This window comes from Carettochelys insculpta, chromosome 14 (assembly GCF_033958435.1).
Source record: "Carettochelys insculpta isolate YL-2023 chromosome 14, ASM3395843v1, whole genome shotgun sequence".
NCBI classification, from domain to species: Eukaryota; Metazoa; Chordata; order Testudines; family Carettochelyidae; genus Carettochelys; species Carettochelys insculpta.
In genome coordinates, this window is record NC_134150.1 from 13,028,966 (window position 1) to 13,053,784 (window position 24,819).

Sequence of the window (24,819 nt, forward strand, 5' to 3'; positions counted from 1 at the left end):
AGCAAGCACTTGAACAAGAAAAAATGGTCACCTGCTTCTCATAACTGTTGTTGTTCAAGATGTGCAAGTCAAGTACATCCCAGTTGCTGGCAAGAAGGAACTATAACTGACAAAAGGATGTGTCTTCATGTGTGAGGTGCAAGAGGTAGTCTAGAATCACTGAAGAGAGGCCTCTTTAGGAAGAAAATTTTGGTCCAAAGCCCAACATGTGAAGCAGTTCCACTTGGAGAGATAAACTGTAGTGGTGGAGGGCTTTCTACTACCCACTGGAACCTGCTGCACTTGGGACAAGCATACTTGCTCCTTTGAATTCAGCCTGTGCTGTCTAGTGCAGGATCGCAAGATTTGAATGTAGTAATCAGTACAATTGTAGAAAGTCCAGGCAGAGTAGTAGCTGTAACTGAGCTGATATTAAGAGCTCCAGCTGTATGCTGAATCAGCGCTAATAGTGCTATGCTAGAACTATGCAGATTATCTTCACTTTATCCTGCTTGATTTTCATGAGGCTCCTGTGGATCAGTGGCACTGGCATGCAGGTGTACAACAGAGCTCCTGACCATGGGAGCAAAAAAGGCATTGAACGCTCTGTCAATGCCATGAATTAAGCAGACGGCGTGGCACGTCCTATTCTGCCAGGACATGAACAGGTCCATCTAGGGCAGCAGTTCTGAAACTTTTCAGCATCATGCCCCACTTTTGATTTTTGAGAAACCTCCCTCCCCACTCACCTCACCATCATTCAACTCCCCTTCTAATAAAAAATTCAACTTGTAATTTAAAATAAACACAAACACTTGATATAAAAATGTTATTTAAAATTAAAAATAAGCACAAATCTTGGCTCCTTGAAGGTGCCTGGTGCAGCCCCAGCTGGACAGCTGCCTGAGCCCTATGCCAGCCTCCAGAACTGACCGTGACAGCCACCTACCCAGCTGAGACCTGCACTGCCTGAGCCGCCTGCCCACCTGCCCAGGCCACCTGCCCACCGGCTGCCTGAGCCCCGTGCTGCTGGGACCAGCCGCCCACCTACCAGCAACCCACCACAGCTGTGGGCCAGCTGCGCACCAAAGCCCCACGCTGCCAGGGCCAGCCACCTGCTTGCCATCCTGAGCCACCCAAGCCCCACGTTGCTGGGCCCAGCCACCTGCCTGACAGCCCAAGCTGCCCGAACCCCATGCTGCTGGGGCCAGCTACCATCCTGAGCCACCTGAACCCTGCAATGCCGGGGCTAGCTGCCCAAGCACCACGCATCCCACAACCAGCTGGCTGGCTGAGCCCCTCCCATCCCACAAAGTCAGACACCACCAGCCCCCCATTCTTTCTGCATCCCCCTCACCCAAACCAAGCATTCCCAGCCCCCCATCTAACCTCATTCTCCTCCCCCCCACAACCTACATTCACTCCTCTTTGCGGAAGGCAGCTCGCTCCACGTAGTTCTTCGCCAGCTGCCTGCTTTTTATAGCTGCTGTGCCAGGTCACCCATGTAAAATGACAGGGGCTGAGAGCCGGAAGCAAAGGCCAGCTCTTTCCTTGAGGGGGAGGGGGAAGATGATGGGGGGGCCTGGGTCGCCCCATGCCCCTCCCCCCAGAATTTCAGCATAACCTCCCCCCCACCAGTTTGGGGAACCATGATCTACCGAGTCACCTACCTCTGGAAGGTTATGCTTACTATGTCCAAATGGAGTGGGCACTTATGTGAGATAAAATGGTCCAGCTAAGGGGATCTGCCAGCACATCTTGGCCTCTAGAAGGTGCAAAACTATAAGATAAATGAGATGCTAAATGTCAAAGTCTCACAAAGACAGCCTACTGGAGGAAGGCTAATAAACAGGCTCCACCTTACTTGCTGATAGAGGATATCACAACCGCAAGTGCAGGAGTGCTTGGAAGACAGTGATCTTCCTGAGACGAGCAATCATATGTGCCAAGGCCATGAAGCTGAGCTACCCAATTCAGTTCTGAAGCATTCAAGATGAGAATAATTGAAAAGGATGCAGCTGACAAGTCTTTCCAACACTGAATTCCAAATACCATTCCAAAGATTACTGAATGTGTTCTGGGACCATGACCACCCAGTCCAGATCATGTCTGTTAGAAACGTAGACTGACGCTGGTCACACTTGCGGGAGTCTGAGATGAAGCTGTATATGCCAGAACTCATTAAATACAAGCTGCCATATGATCCCATAGCTTGAGGCACATGTGGATGGTCACGAGAGGGTGGGCTCTCGTGTTGGAAATCAGGCTGGATGTGGCCTGGAAACAGGCCTGTGGCAAAGGCTCTGGCCTGCATTGAGTTGAGTTTTGTCCCTATGAATTCCACTGCCCTAAAGGGGGGTGAAAGTTTATTTCTTATTTATTAGCAAGCACATATCTCAACAGGCAGAGTGCACCAGATCCAGGCTTTTTTTGCACCTGGGCCTGAGACCTTTCTTTGACAAGCCAATCATAGGGATATGGACAAATCTGTGCTCCTTGATGTGTCAGTTAAGCAGCCATTGGTGCCATGCACTTTTTTGAAACTTTTGGGGGCAGACGAGAATTCTAAGCACAATGGTGTAAACTGGAGATTGCACTGGCCCAACATAAAACAGAGAAATTGCCTGTGGGCATGGAAAAAGAAAATATGAAAATGTGTGTCTTTCAGGTTGAGGGTGCTATACCTGCCTCCTGTATACAGGGAGGGGATGATGGAGTCCAGAGAGACTATGCCAAAATCTTGAAATATCTGTTAAGGCAATACAGGCATTTGGAAATTTCAGGTATAGAATACTTTTGCCTTCATATTTTGATGGACCTCTTCTGCTGCCCCCAGCCACAGCAGGGTTCTCTCCCTCTGAACAAGAAAGTTGCTTATGAGAAGCATCCCTGAACAAGAATGATGAAGGGGATACTGAAGTGAGGAGGCTTGGCTGAGAACTGCAGGTTATTGCCCAAAGAGACTGTGTTGAGCATCCACTGGTTTGAGGACACTTGAGCCCATGCAGTCAAGAAAGGACAGAAACGATTGAAAAATAAATTAGGTGGTGGATCCTAAAACTCAACTGGAGCACCACCAAAGTATCATGATACCTTGCAGGATCAGACTCTGTGGATGAGAGAGATGAAGTGGGATGATGGCACTTGAATCTTCATCCCTATTTTTCATTCGCTATAAGTGTTATTTTGGTGACTCCCAAGATCTGCATGGTGGAGGTGGCCATAACTGCTTCCTTGCAGCTTGGGGCACATAAAGGCCCAGTGAGCATAAAATATGTAGTGAGTCAGTATGGCCTCCTGCTGACTCAGAGGCAGAGGAGGCTGCGCAGAGGCCCTAGTGGGTGGGCCCGGAACCAGAACACCAGAGGCCTGCCCCTCAGAGGGCGGGGCCCAGGGCTAGAAAGGCCAAGGGCAGGGCTTGGGACCCATTAAAGCCTGGGCCTCTGGGCAGGGAGGACGCGCCTGCACGAGCTCCCCGGCACCAAGGGCGGAGGGCTTGTCGCCACCCGGCTGGGCCGAAGGAGCAAGCCCCCAGCGGCTCCAAACAACCCCAGATCCAGATGCCCCGGGGGACCACCTGGATTTCCCAGACCTGCCAGGACCCTCACGCCGGCGAAGACCCCCCGCCTTGGAAGAAGCCCCAGGAGCGGCCTGACCCAGAGTCCTGGCGGGTCCCTGCAGCCCTCAGGCCCAGGATCGCCTCGGGTCCACCGTGTTACCTCCGCCCAATGACAATGACATTGATATGAGCGACTGGCTGGAGCTCCCGAAGGTGGATGATTTGGAGGAGACCGACCCTGTGGGACCCCCCGACCAGATGGACTGGGACCTTCCACCAGCGGAGGTAGAGGTAGGAAGTGGCCCGGGGAACGACGCTCCCGAACCCATGGCAGTGTGTTGCGGCCTGGATCCCCACTACCGTGGTCGTGTGTGAGTGACCCCCAGGGCCCTGGGCTGGGTCGCAGTGGAGTGGGAGGGCCTGCGACCCCCTACCCCCTCCTTGACAGGGCCAGCTCGCGCTGGGCCTGTGCTCTAACCTTTGTGCTGTTGCCCTGCCCCAAACTGAGGGCTGGGCCCGTGCTCAAACCCTTGCGCTGTTGCCCCGCCCCAAACTAAGGGCTGGGCCCATGCTCAAACCCTTGTACTGCTGCCCCGCCCCAAACTGAGGGCTGGGGCCTGTGCTCAAACCCTTGTGTTGCTGCCCCGCCCTGGACTGAGGGCTGGGCCGGAATTGTGTTACGGCTGTGAACTGCTGCCCGCCCTGAACTGAGGGCTGGGCCTGTACTGTACTACTATTGAGAACTGCTGCCCCGCCCTGAACTGAGGGCTGGGCCAGTACTGTATTGCTATTGAGAACTGCTGCCCCGCCCTGAACTGAGGGCTGGGCCAGTACTGTATTGCTATTGAGAACTGCTGCCGCACCCTAGACTGAGGGCTGGGGCCTGTATTGGATTGCAGTGGTGAACTGCTGACCACCCCGAACTGAGTGCGGGGCTGGTGTTCTAACCCCCTTTTTGGGTGCCGCCCGCCCTAGGCCAAGGGCTGGGCATCTCGGGACTCTTACACGCCACAGATTCCTTTAGGCCACACAGCCTTGTACCAGTTTGCTCCAAGAAGAGAGAATTCCCTATAACTGGGAGGTCTTGGATGGACAGCAGCATATCTTGAGAGCCCAGAGAACTGAAAAAGCGATGAACTGTGTCTTCAGCTATGGCTGAAGCTACAACCATGGTCACCTAGTTAGCTGTATCCCAAGCCATAGAGAGCTTCTCACCAATGTTCTGTAGTCTTCCACGATGGTTCCAAACTCTGAACGGAGGTCCTGGGAAACAGAGTCTTTAAACTTATTGATGGAGTCCCACAAAGTAAAATTGCAGCTCCTCCACATGGGCTGGTGGTTAGAACCAGGGCTCCCGCTAATGTTTTCCACCCATGGTTAGAACACATTTTGTGATATGCACCAAGGCATATTCAGGTGTGCAACACCAACACATGCTGCCAACGCTGGGTGGCTGCAGACACTCTGCTAATCCCCTGGGCAGCACCTGCACATCTCCTGGGTGGCTGCCAAAGCGCTTCGCTTACAGGAACACTGGTAAGAACCAGAGCTGGACGCTGGCCATCCAATAAACCTCTCTCCCACAAAGGTCCAACTTCTGCGTGTCATTTTAAATCATGGTACTTACCTGACCCTGCCTATCCCTGTAATTAGCCATGGATACTACTAATGATCCAGGGAATGGGTTGAGGGCGTAAGTATTTAAACCGGGGCAGAGTATTTCATTTCCACTCTGTTGGATGCTGGCGGAATAGAAGATGGGATTTGCAAAAGGGCCTTACTGATTGCCAAGACCCCTTTATGCTCTGGCATTGTGATCTTCATTGGGACTGCCACAGTTAAGACATCAAATAGGGCATCTGAAGTTTCTGCAAGCTCCTCAGCCTACAGTCCCAAGTTGAAAGCTCGTTCTTAAGCAGAACTTGATGTGCTCTGAAATCATCTGGAAGGTCTGAGTGTGAGGAGCTCCCAGTCTCCCCAGCTGCAGAGGTTTCCCGCAGTGTCATTATTCACTCTTCAGCCCCAGCACTGATGCCTGAGTTGCAGTCTGAACCTGGTGTCAATGGTGTGGTGGGTCGCTTCCCTGAGGCAGCCACAGAGGTGAGATGTGACTACAGCACTGGCATCATAGGAAAATCCAATAGGACAACTGAGTTGGCCAGTGACCCTGTTGCCATGAACTTATTGTGAGCCTCAAAGAGATATCCAGAAACCTCAGATGATCACTGCTTGTGCAGAGAAGGGCTGAATTCACAATGCAATTCGGAGGACTCTGCTCTCGGTGCTCAGTGGAATCCTTCCTTTGATGACGGCTGCCAAGAGGAGGTGACTGATGCCAACTGGCTGGTGACCAATGTCCCTCCAGAGACTGGTACCAGGTCAATGGGGACCAGAGATGTGAAGGTGGGGAGTGACCCAGAATAGCCGGTTGTTTAGATAATGCTGACTTGCTAAAATGTGTCAACTACTGAGAGGGGAAGGTCAGTACCAGGAGGATGGAGATCAATATACAGAAACCGGCAATCCATGCCACAATGGTAGAGTGCCAACACAGTGCTGGAAATCTGGGTCACCTAACCAGAGATTGTGGCTGTGGTGCCAGGGATTGTGACTGTGTAGTTACAAAACAGTAGTTCTGCTCTGGGTACTGGTGACCTTCCACTGCCCTTTCAGGTGATTCCACGGTAGAGTTGCCCTTGAATGAGGAAGTCTTAATGATCTCTACCAATGACAGCAACACAGGTGTTACAGGAAGGGTTAATAAGTTACCTAGCTGCATGGAAGACCGTATGTGTCAAAAGCCCTACCATATACCATGGTCCCTACTGCTTCTTGGAAAGTGGAGCCCTGGGAAGGCTAAGGAGTCTGAATGGACAGACTGGGTAGGCATCCCAAACAGCATCCTTTGCTCACTGCCCCGCTTTACTCAGTGCTGGGAGCAGCCAATCAGTTTCCTCTGGTACATTTTAGGCACTGGTGAGGGGGAGCAATGTCAGGAAGAATTTAGCGCCAGGAGCACTTCACACCAATGCAGACATGCTCAGATACAGGTCAAAGTGCAGTCTCCATGAGTATGGCTCTGGGTTAAAAGCAGGCTGGATGGAGCCTGTGCAAACCCAGCCAGTCAGGGCACAGTGAGTGATGGCCAATCAGGGCCAGCCTGGGCCCTAAAAAAGGCTGCAAGAGAGGATACTCAGTGAAAGGGTGGCTTGCTTTGGCAGTCCTGTTTATAAGGAGCTGCTCAGCAGAGCAGACGGCAGTTGGGTCCTGACTAACGAAATGGAAGGACTTGTTGCCTGGGAAAAGCACATTGGGTAAAGCAGTGCTGGGCAGGCTCAGGGGAGCTGCAGAGACACTCCACCTGCCTGATACCTCCCAGGCTTAGGGCCTTGATACGAGGGCTGAGAAAGTTCAAGGATCAATAGGAAGAAGCCCAGTGAGCATGAGGCAAGACAAGGCTATCAACACTGGCCCCTAGGTCAGGGACCCTGAGTAGTGGACAGGCCTGGCCTCCACTTTTCCCACTTGTACTGCACCTTGCCACACTGAAGTGTGGCCTTACAGAGTGAAGCTTCCCTTTGAGGCAGGGGATAGACTTTGGGTCTGCAGTCTCACAGTGGCAGGTGTATCCATTACACTCAATTATGTGGCGATATCCCACAGGAGGCAAGAATGGACTGGTCAGCGCTGCCAGAAGACAGTGTCCTAAAGAGGACACTACAGTCCAGGGAGCTTTGTGGGTCCAGAACCTGAGGGTGGAGACAGCATGCGATAGTAAGAGACAATGGCCAGAGGGTGGTGCACTCCTTAAACGAAGCTAATTTCTGGGCTGACCAGCAGGAGGAGCCACAGCAGTGAGCCAAGCCTGCTAAATACATATGTCTTGTTCTTTCAGAGTCCTCAGTGAAAAATTTTTACAAATTCTGCACCACTCCATGTGTAACTCTCCCAACACTTCAGGAAGCTGCTGGAGGGTGGGGGTCACAAATGGCCCTAAGTCTGTTGCAAGCAGAGCTCGGTCTGAAACCCAAACACTGGGGTATGTCCCATTCCTGGGACAAAGCCCTGGTGAGGTATCTGTATAAATAACTAAATAATACCCATTATCTAATTTGAACAATGTACAATGAAGGAACAGTAAGGCAATGAAGAGAATTGCTATCACACTTACAGATGTAAACAGACAGGTGTTCTGATCAATCATCACAGGTGTCAAGAAAGAACAAAGAATTCAGGGCTGGTGGCATGTCATATATCAGCATGAGATGCAAGCAGGGGCAAGAGCCAGCTTTACAGATACCACTAAGATAAACAAATTCTGACAGTGTAGTTTTGCATCCGATGCAATTGTATACACCTTTGCTAAATACTATGCATTTGGTGTGAACAAAGTATCAGATTGTTCTGCAGATTTCAGAGCCAGGACATCTTTAAGGGAAGCTACAGATATTGACTCAGCTCTAACTGTGTGTTTTCACACTGCCTCAGCGTGCTTCTGTGGAAATTAAGAAAGGTGTGACTAAAGACAAAGAAAAGCATAATTATATGCATGATAAAACCAAGTTATCAGGAAAGCAAGTGGGGAAAGATGACCGCATATGGATTGGGTATGGGAGACTACACCCCTTCTTGCCTCTTGAAGCACGATAACTGGACTTTGGGAATATATAAAGATAAAACCATTTTGCCTTTGTTCACATGAGAGACTAAGGAAGCCAGTGCTCTTGAAATCACAGAACGATGGAGTCTTTAACTCAGTAGTTTGAATCTCTGGGAACCGAACAGAGATGAGAAATTTGCTTAAAGAAATAACTGCATCTTGCTGAAATTAAGATTTAATCTTAGAAGCACCCTTTGCTTGTAACCGTCTCTATCTATATACCTTCTTTATACTTGGCATCTCACAAAACCATGACTTTTTGGTCTAACAATCCTGTTTTCCTTGAACTATACACCAATTCAGTGTTAACTTCAGCTAAGGTGACAGGTACCATCTTGAAGGGAGAAGCAAATTTACAGAAGCTAAGTTTTCTGTGAAAGGGTTGGATGCTACAGGGCAAATACTTTGGAGAACAATACAGGGCAGGGAGGGTCTTGGGGCCACTCTGCAAAATGTACCTGGGAGGTGGAAGACAGATTGTGCTCTGCATGCTTGTATGCCTGCTCTTGGTGGCTATATGTCACAACAGCATAACATCTAAGATATGAAGAATTTCAGGCCAGGCAGTAACATAACCCCTTACTGGTCTGAGCTGAAACTCAGAACAACAATTGGCATAGTCAACAGGATTTACCCCTAGCTTGCTATTCTAACTCATCAAGAGCCCTGAAAATATAAACCAGCTCTATACCATTTGCTTTTGAAAATGGTCTTATAAACTTACCTTTGGCCAATAGGATGCAGCCAACATGTATCCACCTTGCAGAAGATAGCTGGAATTTGGTGTTCCATTGTTCAACTGGAAACAATCTTGGGTCTCATCTAGCGTGGTGCTCAGAGAGGCTACGCTCTCTTCATCATATGCTTTGATGTGAGAGTTTCCTTCTGCTAAATAAAAGTATTATACATATATTTTTATATATAACTTGAAGCTGTACAGAAAAATACACCTTTTTCAGAAACTCAAAGTGTGTAAAGGTTGGGAAAGAAAAATCTAAACACGAATATAAAATAAAAATTAATTTTTCATTTGTGTATAGTCGAGATTTTTTTTTTAAGTTAGAGCATAGAAGCTTTTCCATGTAACTGTGAACAACAACTACTCTGTGCATAACTATATTCCTGTTCTCTTTTCTAGAGCTAAATGTGTGAAATATTCAGGTATTTTACATCTAGTTGCTTGCTAAATGAGATATGAAATCCCTTCTGCACCTTTTAGAACAGAAATATTTCATTTTGAAGTGAAACAAAATGTGATTTCAAACAAATAAATCAATTCCATTTTTAAATAGAAAAGTAAGCATTAACAGCAAAGTGGATGCCACCAGACTGTAGTAAATCTATTGAGGAATACTACTTATGTGTAGCCCATTTCCCTTACTGGATGGGATATATAAGGCTCCATTTGTCCCCACTCCCAAACATTTTTAAAATCATGAGTGCACATAATACAATTTTAAACATGCATTTTAAAACATTCTAATATTTTGTCTCCCCAACTGTCACATATTTTGCCCACATCTGAACCTTCATTTTTTTTAATTTACTTATTCTTCCAGACCATCTCAAACAGAAGAAGAAAACCAGACATATTATGTCTATATACTTGCATAGTATAAATCTGCTGGTAGCAAGCCCAGACATTTTTAAAACAGCCAGTGCTGCAGCGCAGAGTACAGATGCAAACGCAGTGAGATAATTCTGAAAGACTCAAACTTGTGCGTAATAAAAAATAAAAAATTACATTAGATAATTATTGTGATAACAGTTGTATACATAATTGAGAGCTAAACATGGAGTTTTTCATTGCTTTTTTTGTTTAAAACCAGAGAATGCCATATGTTTTACTTATGCACTGTGTGGTTAAGTTACAGAGGACGGCTGGGCGAGAATGCATGTGTTTTTTATGTCTGTAGATAAAGCAGGTGTATCACAACACTATTTTCTACAAAAAAGTAGCTTCCCTTATCACTCTAGTAACAAAATGTTGATAAAAATACTATCTCCCCTTATTTACCAAAATATACCAAGTTTTCTATGGTAAGAACAACAGTTTGTCTCTGTGTTGAGCTGGCCCACTCCCTGATCCTGAGCCAGACGTGGATCACGATGATCCCAAGGTATAATTCAGCACAGCCTGAAGGACACGGTCAATAACACCAATGGACTGATAAGGCAGCCTATCATACGCAGAGCGTAGTGCAGTCCTTGCAAGTTTCCTTTCTCTGAACACCATCAGATGATCCCCCTGGGAAGGGAGATTGAAAGGAATATCATCTCATGCGGTCTACGCTGGATTTTAGCAGAATCTACTTGCAGTATAGCACCAAGCAGCCACAATACAAGGAAGAGTATGCCCCAGATCATTGGTTCTCAAAGCGGGGTATGCAGACCACTAGGGGTCCACAACATTGTGCGACAGGCCACAGGCTTGGGACTTGCCATCCCTCCTGCAGTGGGGAGCCTGTGCTGGCAATCTAGCCCCATGGCCTGCCACCCTGCATGGCTGGAATGCCAGCACCAGTCTCCCACTGCGGGGTGGGGTGGGGTGGGGGGCTGTCCTGGAGCCTCATGGGTCAGATCCAGCTCATGGGGGGGGAAGAGACAGCTCCTCATGTTGCCACTGTCCCACCCCAGAGCAGGGGGAATGGCAGTGCAGAAAACTGTTCCCATTGGCTGGATGCAGAAGGGGGTGGTGCCTGGGAGCAGTGGGGAGCAAAGAGCCAGGTGAGCAAACTGCCTCCCATCCCCTTTATGCCCAGACCCACACCCTCATCCCCCTCACACACATTCTATCATAAAGCCCCTGCTCCTCTACCCCACTTCTGCACCCTTCTTCCGGGTCCGGTCACACAGTGCACACCCCTCCCACTCACACTCCTAACCCTCAGCCAGCTCCTGCACCCAGCCTCTTGGGTCAGCCCCCTACCCTCAGCCCACTTTCTGCATCCACCAAGACCTCCGATCCCCAGTCCACTCCTGCAACCTACCTGCCAGGCAGACCTCACACTTCTGCATCCTCCCTCCCTTCTGGACTTTGTATCCCCCTTCCTGCCCATGCCCCACACCCCACCATCTCCATTCAGCGACCCAGAAGCCTCCTCCACACACTTGACCACTAATTTCTGGCCCCATCACAGAACCTAGGCCCCACAAAATTCATTAGTCCTGTCAGGGATTTTTCATCCCTCGGGCATTATCGCCCCGTGGGTCAGGGGAAACAAGCCTTTGGCCATTAAACATCATTACGGGTACAGGTAAAACCTAAAATCACATAGGCTGCCATTTAGCAGCCCCCTGTAATGGTCACTCTGAGTCAGTTGGTTTCCCCGGTAACCCTGAACTCATAAACAACTTGTGACCTGGGGTTTAAAATCCAGGCACCTGATTGGGCACAGGTGGAAAGCTTCTAGAAGTTTCTACAGCCCAGAGGACCTGTTTGAAAGCAGGCCCTCAGAACGCTCGCATGTAAATAGCCTCATGAATCATGCATGAGATCACAGGATATAAGGCGGCACAGCACCGCGCTTGCCGGCCCTTGGCGCGGATACGACTCCACTACCTGTACGGGGAGGTGGTGGCCGTTGAGGCGTCCACCAGCCCCTAGGCTAGCTGCCTCACAAGCAGCAAAGACTTTGCAAAGCGCTCTAGCTTGAGAAGACTTTGCGAAGGGCTCCTGAGCCAACACCAGCATCGCCCAGCAGGGCCCACCTGCTGCGGTGACAGCTGGCAGTTTTACCTCAGCACTAAAAGAGCGACAAGCAGCCCTGAGGTGAATCAGGTGAGCGGCGAACTGGCCTCATCACCAGGGTGAAGTACTGCTTGCTCGCCTGTTGAAACCCAGGGTCTGCCATCTAAACAGCAAGCAGACTCCAAGATGAATCAGCTGGGTGTCGAACTGGCCTCACCATTAGGGTGAGGTACTGCGTGCCCAGCTGTCGAAGCCCAGAGCCTGCCATCAAAGCGGCACCCTCGCTCCCGCCGCCTGCCATCCTGCGGTGACGACACAACCTACCGGACACGACCCACCTGCCTGACGAGACTGCAATCACCTGGACACCACAAGCCTGAGGCCCAGCCCCGGCTACACAGACTATTATAGGCCTGAGGCCCAGCCCAGGCTATAAGGACTTCCACAGGCCTGAGGCCCAGCCCAGGCGATAAGAACTACCATAGGCCTGAGGCCCAGTCCAGGCTATACAAATCATAATACTTTGGGCATTGGGTCCCCGCAATGGGGGGTTTGAAGTCGCGAATCGAACCGCGCCCCTTCTGGCCAAGAGGGACCACACCCAGGGGCTCAACCCCAAGGCCGGGCTTAACAGCCCAGGTTTTTCCTCTACCATCTTAGAAACTGCACACTTGTGTTAATAGTTTCACAGTCATAGTTAATTAGTTAGTCATTTAGCTATAGTAAATGGTACTAGTAGCAATAATTGATTGTCTAAGTGATTAGTCATACACTGTAACAATAGCATTTATTTAATCGACGTGTTTATATACTTAAGGAGCAGGCAGGTCATCTTGGTAGAGGCTTGACCTCCCAGTTACCCTATAAACCCTGCATCCTACCTTACCCCCCTTACCTGTCCCTATTCTCTGAGCCCCAGCCGGGGAGGTTACACTTCCCCCTCACTCGGCTGGGAGGAGGACCTTGGCAGGCAAAGCCCCAAGGCCTCCAATAGGCTGGCGTAGCGAACCAGCCAGGGCATTAAGGGGGAAAGCAAATTGACCTTCCCCTGCCCGGAGCTATATTAATATAAAACTACCTATACCTCTCTCCTTGAATTTCTCTTTAATCTTCCGTTTTGCCTCCAACCTAATAAAAACCATCATACAGGTCACTTCATGGACCCTTTAGTGTATAGCATTGCAAGTGTCTAGAGAAATACTATTGTTGCAATTCAATGCATTATCAGTAATCACTAATATATATATATATGGTTACTTTATAAAAAATTGTCTACTCTTACAAGTGTCATTACTCCTTTCCCTGTTGTTTGTTCTGTTAATAAACTTTGTAACTGTCTGCACCTACACAAGCCTTCCTCTTCTCCTCTCACCCCTCTCCCTTAGAGCCAGCCTCCTGCCTGCCAGGGAAAAATCTACCAGCCTTTCTAATGGCGGTACAGGGCCAGTGCACAATCCCCAGGGCCTCCTGCCGGAGGTGGGTGGGGGCGGCCTGCAGAGGGGCGGGGCGACCTCTACTCATCGCCGGGTCTCCGCCGTCCCCTCCATATCCTCGTCCCAGGCCTCTTGAGGATCTGAGCAGCATACTGGTGTGGGGTCAGTGTGGCCTTGGCCCGCGACTTTGCCCACACCAACAAGTCCCAGGATCCTAGAAGAGTTATTCTAGCCTGTAGGAAGCTCTGAACCTTGGTTTTGCCCTTCCCCTGTAGTGTTAGGGGAGTGAATTTTCAGAGTTGGGGGCTACACCAGGCATCTGAATGACTTTTCTGTGGGTCAGTGGCCCCCACCCCTGCCAGAAACAAAGACAATGCTGAACCCTTTTGGATGTAAATTAATATTTTACTGTGCTAAGAGGGAATTTTGGTAAATTAAGATGATTTACTGGGGGGAGGCATATCTCAGTGGTTTGAGCACTGGCATGCTAAACCCAGGGTTGTGAGCTCAACCCTTGAGGAAACAATTTAGGGATCTGGGGCCAATACATTTAAAAAAAAAGGGGAGTGGTGGTGGGGGGGATATAGTGCTTGGATCCTGCCAAGAGGACAGGGGACTGGACTCGATGACCTCCTGAGACCTCTTCCAGTTCTATGAGATGTGTATCTCCATATATTATAATAAGAGCTAAATATACGTTCCCTCATAAAACATCTATTTCTATTTTTATGCTCCAGTAGCTTAATAAGAAGAGCTTAAGGTACTTAGAGCATTTGTTTTCAATCAGTGTGCCTTGAGAACTGTCCAAGTGTTGTGCCTGAAATTTTGTCAGTTTCCCCTTGCGCGTCAATTTCCCTTCACACAGCCAGGGGAAAACAAGGATCAAGTAGCAAGCCTGCCTGAGTCCCAGCTGGGGCAAGGTTCATCATTTTCCCCCTGCAGTGGCTCTTTGCAGAGGCTCTGAAAGGGGAATTGCTAATTCTTCAGGAGTCCATCCACAGCTGAAATGCTGCTTCCTGGGCAGAATCGGCTGGCAAGGAGCAAGTCCTCCTCCCTGCTGTGGCAAGATGGGAGGAAGGAGGGCATGAGCCTGTTGGAACTAGGATGCAACTTAAATGCCGCATGCCAGATTCAACAGGTTAATGGGACCCAGATCCTGCTTTCTGGAGCTGCCTCCGCTCCCCACTTCCTCCCACTCTCCCCCTGTTCCTCCTGCATGCAGCAGTATGCAGGAGATGCTGGGAAGGGAGTGACAGGTGGGTCTGGGTAGGCCACAGATCTTCCCACATTTGCTTCCAGGCCCATCCCTCCAACCTCCAGCTCTATTCCTGTCCTGCTGCATCAATAACTCCCACTCCAGTCAGGGCATGCGCGGGCTGGGGAGGGTGTGCGGGGGCTTGCTCAGCACTGGTGCTCAAGCTGCAGGGTGGAGATGGGGGTTTGCCCTACTCTGCATGGTGCTCCTGTCAGAGAGCAGGGACTTGCAAGCCTCTGACCCCAAACCCTGGCAGGAGTGCTGGGCAGGCAAAGTGGGGCAAGCTGTTAATCTTACTCCCCAGGCCAGGCTGAAGTGCTTGGTAGAGTGGGGCAAGCACCTTTGCCTCAAGCCCACTCCGCAGCAGGAGCAGAAGGAGGCAGAGGGGGTAATCCCCTGCACTCCAACCCACTCCCTGGCAGGAGCTCTGAGCAGTGCAAGTCTCTGATGCTGCCCCCCAGCTAAGGCACTGAGCGAAGCAAGCCTTCAATCCTAGAGAGGTGAAGCAGGTGGAAGCACAGTGGTGCACATTTTTACAGGGTCTTCTGCTCAAAGTGTCTATCACTCCTGATCTGCAAGACTGGCAGGAGGAAGGAGAGGAGAGGTGGCCCCAACCACTCCTACCACCTGTCATTACTGGCTCCCCTAAAGTTCAGGCCCACCCACATGTATGGTCCTGATTACGGCACTGGAGGAAGGAAAAGGAGTGGGGACTGTGAAGGCACACGGAGGGGAAAAGGTGAAGAACCAGAGGGGTACGGATGGAGCGTTGGGGGAAGAGGTAGGGCAGGAGTGGAGCCTGGAGCTAAGAGAGGGTTTATCACCTCCATGAAAAATTAGAAACTGACCGCAGGATCTGCAAAAAAATATTTAAATCAAAACAGGCAGCACCATCACAGTTCTACACCCCGAGTCCCATCCCACACTCAGAATACCTTGGCTCCTCCCTTGTCGCATTGATTTTGTTATGTACACCCATATGGAGGTGACCTCCACATGAGTACACATAACAAAATTCATTCTGAGGGGCAGGAAATATTAGCGAGAATGCCACAGGTAATTTGTATATCAGGACTCTGACTGACAAATTAAAACTGGCTAATTTATAAACTGAAAAAAGCTTAGAACCCCAACAAATGTCTCCTTTTGTTCCCTCATCCAAGTAGCTAGACCACATTAGCACCAGCACTGACTTACCATGATATCAGGCAAATTTGAGCTTTCCTTACATTGATTCTCCTACTTACTTCTGACTGCAACTCTTCTCTTAACTAACGGCACTTAGATGACAAGCGAATACTTTCTCCACTTCTTACCAGATTTTTTTTTTTATTTACATTTGGGTTAATAATATATATTATGTATATGCCAATAAAACACCTTAAATTAGGAATTAAACCCACAAACAAAAAATCACTACAATACGTACAGCCAGCCAAAAACTCCCTTTCTCTAGAGTAGTGTTTCTCAAAGACTGGCCTGTGGACAAGTGCCAGTCACTGAGATCTCCCTGCTATAGTTTAGGAAGGTAGCACAAAGGTTCCTGGTTATCAAAAAGGTTGAGAGAAACATGGCTCTAGAGAGTCCTGTAGTGAGAGTACAGGTAGAAATGTTTTGGCTATCCCTTTCATCAACTGAAGTACTGATGTCATGCACAATTGGACAGCTGCAAAGCATGCATAGCCTAGCATTATACAAATGATGGCAGTATTAACTGTTTAGTAACCAAAATTAAAATCACTAAATATTCAGGTACTTGTTTCAAATGTTGTCCTCTTGAAAGCACTTTGAATACAACAGGTCTAAAATACTAGTATCTGTCAAGTGTGCAACTTACAGGACAGCTGCACAAGAGCTGCAATGAAGGGTATTTTCCACATAAGAAAACCTTAGGTATTACAGTGTTGTACATAACTAATAGCACTGAAGAGACCCTTCCAGCAGTTGCCAAATCTTTAAAATGCTCATTTCTAATTAAGCAACAACGGAAAGAGACAGACAGACTGATTTATATTCTCCAGCTAACACTGTACAACAATATAGTCAGACCCATCATTAGTTACATAGGCTAAACTGGAAGTTGGTGGAAGGGGCAGGCATATACTCTCTATTACCTGAACCTGGAGTAAATTTGTAGGATATTGCCACTAACACTGAATTTTATAGTTAAATTGTATAAGCCACTTTTTCTCCTCCTCATCTCTTCTCCACTGTATTATCAGCTTCTTAACATCCACCTGACAATGCCTCTTTGGTCCTGCAGGTAGAGGAGTATTACAGCATCGGTAGTTACTCAGTGAATAATTCTAACCCTAGCTTAAACCTTAACACTCACATGTTGACTTCCCTGTTCATCTCCCTCCTTGACAATCCAGGGTGAGAGATTCTACTGAAACATTTTTAAGTATACAAAGATAAAATGATCTTGCCTGAGCCAGACATAATGTGTAGGGAGCCACACTGCAGATCTCCAGCCTTATTTCTATTCTGCCAATACAACTCCTGATGTAGAACAGAGATTCTTCAACTGGATAGGGAGAATGTATTTGAGGGGGAGGGGAAGGTCATGACTTGCTTTAGGGAAAAAAAGACTGACTGCATTCATTCAGAAATAGGTGTCCAGAGAGCTGCAGGTGCTGGCCTGGCACCCAGCTCTGAGGGCAGCACTGCCACCATCAACAGTAGAAAAAGAAGAATAGCAATACTCATGTCATTCCACCCTTATTTATCCACTGCTGCTAGTGTCAGTGCTGCCTTCAAAGATGGGTGACTGGATAGCTTCCTGAGACCCTGGGCAAGCTGTAGAGAGGCCCAGCCCTGTGCTCCTGGAAGGTGCACTGCCTCGGGTAGAAGGGATCACAGAATCACAGGGCTGGAAGGGACCTCAGGAGATCATCTAGTCCAGCCCCCTGCTTCAAGCAGGATCAACCCCCACTAAGTCATCCCAGACAGGACCTTGTCCAGACGGGACTTAAAAACCTCAAGGGATGGAGAATCCACCACCTCTCTAGGCAACGCATTCCAATGCTTCATCACCCGCCTGGTGAAGTAGTTTTTCCTAATATCCAACCTACACCTCTCCCTCTTCAACTTCAGGCCATTACTCCTTGTTCTGCCATCTGACATCATTGAGAACAGTTTCTCACCCTCCTTATTAGAGCTCCCCTTCAGGAAGTTGAAGGCTGCTATTAAATCACCTCTAAGTCTTCTCTTCTGTAAACTAAACAAGCCCAAATCCCTCAGCCTCTCCTCATAGGTCCTGTGCTCCAGACCCTTAAACATTTTTGTTGCCCTTCGCTGAACCTGCTCCAGCAAATCCACATCCTTTTTATACTGGGGGGCCCAAAACTGGACACAATATTCCAGATGTGGCCTCACCAGTGCTGAATAAAGAGGAATAACTACTTCTCTAGATCTGTTCAAAATGCTCCTCCTAATGCACCCCAATATGCCATTAGCCTTCTTGGCTACAAGAGCGCACTGTTTACTCATACCTAGCCTTTCATCCACCATAACCACTAAGTCCCTTTCCATCGTACTGCTGCTGAGCCAGTCGGTCCCCAGCCTGTAACAATGCTTGGGATTCTTCTGCCCCAGATGCAGGACCCTACATTTCTCCTTATTGAACCACATCAAATTTCTTTTGGCCCAATCCTCCAATTTATCCAGGTCCACCTGGATTCTCTCTCTACCCTCTAACGAATCTACCTTTCCCCCTAGTTTTGTGTCATCCGCAAACCTGCTGAGGGTGCAATCCAGTCCCTCATCCAGGTCCTTAATAAAGATGTTGAATAACACTGGCCCCAGAACCGAGCCTTGCAGCACTCCGCTTGAAACAGGCTGTTATCCAGATATTCAGCCATCGACCACTACCCGTTGGGCCTGACCATCAAGCCAGATTTCTATCCATCTTATAGTCCAAGGATCCAATCCATATTTCCTTAACTTATGGACAAGAATGTTGTGGGAGACCGTATCAAAAGCCTTGCTGAAGTCAAGGTATATCACATCCACTGACTTCCCCATGTCCACAGAGCTTGTTACCTTGTCATAGAAGCTAATCAGATAGGTCAGGCAGGACTTGCCCCTGGTGAATCCATGTTGGCTACTTTTGATCACTTTCCCCTCTTCCAAGTGCTCCAAAATGGATTCCTTGAGGATTCCCTCCATTATTTTCCCAGGGATTGAGGTAAGGCTGACAGGTCTATAGCTCCCTGGATCATCGTCCTTTCCTTTTTTAAAGATGGGCACTACGTTTGCCTTCTTCCAGTCATCCAGTATCTCCCCCAATCTCCAAGAGTCTTCAAGGATAATGGCCAAAGGTTCAGCAATGACCTCTGCTAATTCCCTCAGTACCCTGGGGTGCATTAAATCCAGACCCATGGACTTGTGCACATCTAGTTTTTCTAGCTAGCTCAGAACTTGTTCCTTCCCCACAGATGGCTGCCCTCCACCTTCCCATACTGCACTGTCTAGGACCATCATGTGGAAGTTGACTTTGTCCATGAAGACTGAGGTAAAAAAAAGCATTGAGAACTTCAGCTCTTCCTGCATCATCTGTCACTAGGTTACCTCCCTCATCCAGTAACCTGTTTATTGTTCACATGCCTGCAGAAACCCTTCTTGTTACTCTTCACATCCCTTGCCAGCTGCAGTTCCAATTGTACTTCCGCTTTCCTGATTACTGTCCGGCATTCTCCAGCCATATGTTTATACTCCTCCTTAGTCAACTGTCCACGTTTCCATTTCTTGTATGCATCCTTTTTGAGTTTAAGCTGACTAAGGATTTCCACGTTAAGCCAAGGTGGTTGCCTACCATGTTTGCATTTCTCACTATGCAGCGGGATTGTTTGTTCCTGTGCCTTCAGTAAGAATTCTTTAAAATACTGCCAGTTCTCTTCAACTCTTTCCCCTTTCATCTTCGTTTCCCAAGGGATCCAGCTCACCTGTTCTCTCAGAAAGTCAAAGTCTAAAATCAAGGGATGGGGCCAGGGCAGCCATCCCTCAGCACCATGCAAAGTGCAGCACTGGCCCCCACCTACCCAGCCCTCAGAGCCACACAGAGAGCGTGGTGCTGCACTCTGGCAGTGATTTAAAGGGCCTGGGACTCCAACTGTTATTACTGCCACAGTAATAGCGGCAGTGGCTGGAAGTCCCAGGCCCCTTTGAATTGGCAGGCCCCAGGGAAACTGTCCCCTGAGCCCTTCCCTGTTGGCAGGCTTACTGACAAGCCGCATCTGCTGTTCTCCATTGTACCTTTAGAGCTGGGTGGCTAGAGATGGGGGTGGAGGAGTGGGGAAGATAAACTACAGCCACAAAAAAGGGCTGGTGCAATCAAATAAGTTTGACAACAACTGATCCAGAATAGCTTCCTGTCCTGAACTCCCATGCTACCCCAACTCTTCAGTTCTGACAGCCTCTTTTGTTTGCTTACTCACTTGACCAACTGAATTGAGTATGAAAATGAACTAGAGGGTAAGAGATGACTAGCTGATTTACTTCTGATGTCACAATACTTTAGACAAAAATATGCTATCTAGCTGAGTGTTCATCTTCACATTGCTAAGACAAATACATACTACACTCAAGATTTTTACCATATAAAATGTACCCATATATTTGCTATGGGTGAAATTTTCAAAGGTAATTACATCATGCAGAAACACAAATCCTACTTAAAAAACATGGAACTAGTGCTCCTAACGCGCACATCTGATTTTGAAAATTCTATCTTCTGTGTTCCTAGGTCTTACGCTAATCCACAATATATTTTGTATTTTCAGGCCTGAATATCAGGGTCAAAACGCTTGGAAATTTGTCACTGAATGCACATATAGGTCGCATTGTGTCATACAAGTATAAATAAATATGAACACCTCATTTATATAATATGGTATTATTATATAGTAACAGACTACATATTTACACAACTTCATAAACGATCCGTGATGCTGTAGCTGAAAACTTTACATGTCATGGTGGGAAATCTCTCCTAACTCTCACAATCCAAACTCGAACTCAGAAAGTTAAATTATGACTATATACAATATTTACCACAATCATTGTGAAAACCAATCTAAATCAGGACTTTAATATTACAATGTTTAATGGATTTTTAATTGCATCACAAAAACCAGAAGAGGGTAATATTCCTAACAGCAAAGTAGTTGAGTAAAGTGTAAAACAGTGGGAATCATGCTTCTTTCTCCCCTTGTGTAATTCCTATAGTGACAATCTTTCAGCTAATGCATTGGCAGAATATGGTCTTCACCATAACACTTTCTGCTGTTGGGAAAGCATTAGGGTACGTCATACTTTGCTGATTCAGGCAATTAAGAGGAGGGAAGGAAGAGACTAATAATGTAAGGGAAACAAAAGGAAGGGACATGAGGCACAGAAACGAAAAGGGAGATTTTATAAAAGGAGGACCTGTTGCTCTAGATGTCTAAGTTTGGTAACCAAGATTGGTCTTCTCATGCCCATAGGTGTGTGATGAGACAGTAACTCAAATTACTCAATGATCTGTGGCAAATCACAGGGTTGTGGTTTTCCAAGCGATACCTAATTGTGGTTCAGTGATGTGTGATAAGGGATGAATGAGGCGGGAAGAACAGAAGAGGCACCAAAAGAACCTAGATCCAAGAAGAAAAGAAAAGAAATGGGGAAGAGTAGGGAAAGAAATTCTAGCAATTCATCTTTTCCTCCACACCTGAGTTAAATACTGTACATAGATTCTATGGACCCAACCAACAATTCTCTCTGAATCAACAGATGCTTTGGTAGGAGGTGATGGAAATCACTATTCCCAAAATTATCACAATGTGAAACAGTCACAACTGCAACAGCTGTAAAATCCTTTGCTCTATAAAATTAGGCAAAATTGTTAGTATATTTGCTTTTGTTTTGACTATGGAAACTCCTAGTCCTATGCCTTCTAGATTTTTTTCAGTATTCCTCAGTATTTTAAATTATGATGTACCAGCAAGACTTCTGCTACTTACCTCGCTTTTGTGCTTCTTCATCACTGTCACTCTCTTCAGATGACGACGACGAAGATGATGACGATGACGAAGATGATGACGACGAAGAGGAAGAAGATGCTGAAGAACAAGAGGAAGAGGAAGAAGAGCTAGATCCTGACCGTGAGTGTGAACAAGAAGAAGATGAGGAAGAGGATGAGGAAGATGACCTGGAAGAACAGGATGATCTGTCTGAATCCGAGTCAGAATCAGAGCTAGAGTCTGACCCTCTTTTGCTGACTCTCTGTTTTTTGGAAGCAGGATTTGGAGTAAGGGGCTCTGTTCTTGCTGCAACCATACGCCTGTCAGTTTCGGTCTTCACACCAGGTTTGTGGTCTACAGTCTGTGATGGCATGCCATTCTTTGGGCTCAAAGGTTCAGATTTCATCACTGTCTGTGTTTCCTCAGTAGACATAAATTCCTCTTCAGATGACTGAGAGTCCTCTTTAAGGTTTTCATTTTTAACTTTTGTATCCTCAAGAGTATTCCCTTTAGTATCTGGCAATCTTGACTGAGGGGTAAGAGGAGAAGCAGACAATGCCATCTGATACTGATGTAGAAGTGGAGTGGAAGTCCTTGATAGCGCCACTTTATTCTGACTGTAGTTCCGCTGGGCAGACATAAATGACAGTTCAGGATCACGAAGAATGTGGTAGTCTGTTCTGCTAACCCCATGTTTAGCAGCTCCAATAAGTAAGTCCCTGTCATGTGCCCCACACTCCCACCAGACTGGCAAGTCTGGATTTGGCTGACAAAGTTTCAAGCGTTCAAACAGTTGTGAATGTCGGAGGGCCTGTTCTCGTACCTTCCTCAGGAGTTCAATGCGATACAATGTCCGAGAAGCACGCTCCTCTGTAATTGGTTGGATACAAATGGTTGGGTCTACAAGTTCTGTATAAAAATAAAACAAATAGAAGTAATTGATAAACAATACCCAAGTCCCACAAAACACTGACCTCATGTTCCATATGATTCTTTTCCCCATTTTCTTCTGACTCCCAAAAATTCTGGGAAGCAGACAGAGTTATAGCTTTTTGGAAAGAAGAAATGATATTTTTGTATTATCAGTATCAACTACATGATTCAAATAATATTTCAAGAACATACTCTACTCTATTTTCTTATGATACATACCTTCTTTTGAAGGAAGGCGACAGACTCTCCTGCACATAGACATAAATGCATACAAATACTTCTCCAAACTATCATCAGTTTTCTTATGTAGCCTAGCCATGGCTCTAAATTTTGTCCAGTCAAATCGGCCCCTTTCTGGATCAAACACCACTCCAAATGTTGATACCACCCTGTAAAAATCAGCTTCTTCTCTTCTTGTCCATCTTGATTGGCAATAAAAAGAAAAAAAAAGATATTAATCAAGTTTGAATATGCAGTCATTTTCATATAATCATCTTTGACCATTAGTGATCACAGCTTTTAAAAAATGTTGAAAAGTCTCTTCAAGTTTTTGAAGGATCACACTTTGAAACAGAATCTTTTTACTTTACACAAACCTTTGTTGCCTTTCAATCTTAGCAGCCATTTTTGGATTTAGAGCAGCTTCTTCATATGGAGGTTGCATCACAGTGGCCTGAACTGGAAACACTGGTTGGATTTGCTGGGCCTGCCTGTTCTTACTAGTACGCTGGTAAGCTGTTATTAAGCGACGCAGACGTGTTGTTAAAGCAGACTGAGTAGGCCAATAAATTTTGTCTCCTTCCATCATCTGACCATCTATATTAAAAGAAAATCAATCAAACAAAAACCAAGTCATTTATTGATGGTGTCTCAAGCTCTGAATTACCCTCAAGGCAGGGATGCACCAAGACATACATCTAGAACAGCATGATGTAGACCAGCATGCTACACATTCACAATAATAATCATATATGCAGTTTAATTTACTTTACCTCCATCAGCTATTACTAGATCCCCTGGTGATGACGCATCATCCTAAAAAAATCCAATATTTCAAATACATCAGTAACATGAATCCATCAGAGACATAGTTAAAAATCAGAGGGGTAGCCGTGTTAGTCTGGATCTGTAGCAGCAATGAAGGGTCCTGTGGCACCTTACAGACTAACAGAAAAGTTTAGAGCATGACCTTTCGTGAGTTAACTCACTTCTTCAGATGCTGGTCCTGGAAATCTGCAAGGCCAGGTATAAATAGGCCAGAGCAAGGCTGGGGATAACGAGGTTAGCTCAGTCAGGCAGGCTGAGTTGTATTGTCATCAGTAGATCTGGAGGTGTGAACTCCAAGAGAGGGGAAGCTGCTTTTGTATTTAGCCAGCCATTCACAGTCTTTGTTTAATCCTGAGCTGAGGGTATTGAATTTGCAGATGAATTGTAGCTCAGCAGATTTAAAAGTAGCTATCCTGCAGCAAAGAAATTTCAAGAACGGACTCCAAAGAGAAATTGCTGAGCTGCAATTCATCTGCAAATTCAATACCCTCAGCTCAGGATTAAACAAAGACTGTGAATGGCTGGCTAAATACAAAAGCAGCTTCCCCTCTCTTGGAGTTCACACCTCCAGATCTACTGATGACAATACAACTCAGCCTGCCTGACTGAGCTAACCTCGTTATCCCCAGCCTTGCTCTGGCCTATTTATACCTGGCCTTGCAGATTTCCAGGACCAGCATCTGAAGAAGTGAGTTAACTCACGAAAGGTCATGCTCTAAACTTTTCTGTTAGTCTATAAGGTGCCACAGGACCCTTCGTTGCTGCTATAGTTAAAAATGCATGCACAGGGTACGTAACTAAAAAAAGTGAAATAAGAATAATATATTTTAGACAACTGGCTATGGAAAGATCACACAAAATACTTTTTCAAAGACTTCTATGAGACATACTTAAACTAATAGCTTAAAATAGTTCATATTAAATATTACTAATTTAATTAAATTACTCCAAAAGAACAAAAAACAGATGCATACTATACCTCTATATCATCTTTAAACATTGCTGGGGCTGGTTTATATTCTGGATCTTCTACATCCCTGTCAAAATTTCAGCACAGCAAAATAATCTATTTAAAATACTATAATATTATTTAAAATAGATCCTATTCCGTCTGTATTATGCAAAACATTTCTAAATCAAGATGAATTTATTCTCTGGTTAATATTTCATTGGGAAATCTCAATTAGTGTAATTTGCAGGAGCAAAAAGCATTTCAAGAGGAATCATGAATTCTAAATTTTCCCTCTTTCCTGACCCACAA

At 46.7% G+C, this 24,819-nt stretch overlaps 1 protein-coding gene across 14 annotated transcripts in view; it reads right to left on the reverse strand.

Annotated features, from left to right (window-relative positions):
* The window catches only part of CHD9 (chromodomain helicase DNA binding protein 9), a 312,438-nt gene that overhangs the window by 51,767 nt on the left and 235,852 nt on the right, over positions 1 to 24,819 (reverse strand). For 11 of the 14 annotated variants that reach the window (XM_075008394.1, XM_075008397.1, XM_075008390.1 and 8 more), the window contains 6 exons: positions 24,538 to 24,595; positions 23,504 to 23,546; positions 23,108 to 23,327; positions 22,731 to 22,933; positions 21,579 to 22,487; positions 8,923 to 9,086 (listed from right to left, as the gene is read on the reverse strand). In XM_075008394.1, coding sequence (XP_074864495.1) covers positions 8,923 to 9,086; positions 21,579 to 22,487; positions 22,731 to 22,933; positions 23,108 to 23,327; positions 23,504 to 23,546; positions 24,538 to 24,595 — 1,597 coding nt within the window. The remainder of the gene's footprint in view (positions 1 to 8,922; positions 9,087 to 21,578; positions 22,488 to 22,730; positions 22,934 to 23,107; positions 23,328 to 23,503; positions 23,547 to 24,537; positions 24,596 to 24,819) is intronic. The other 3 variants (XM_075008398.1, XM_075008396.1, XM_075008399.1) reach the window with 2 other exon arrangements.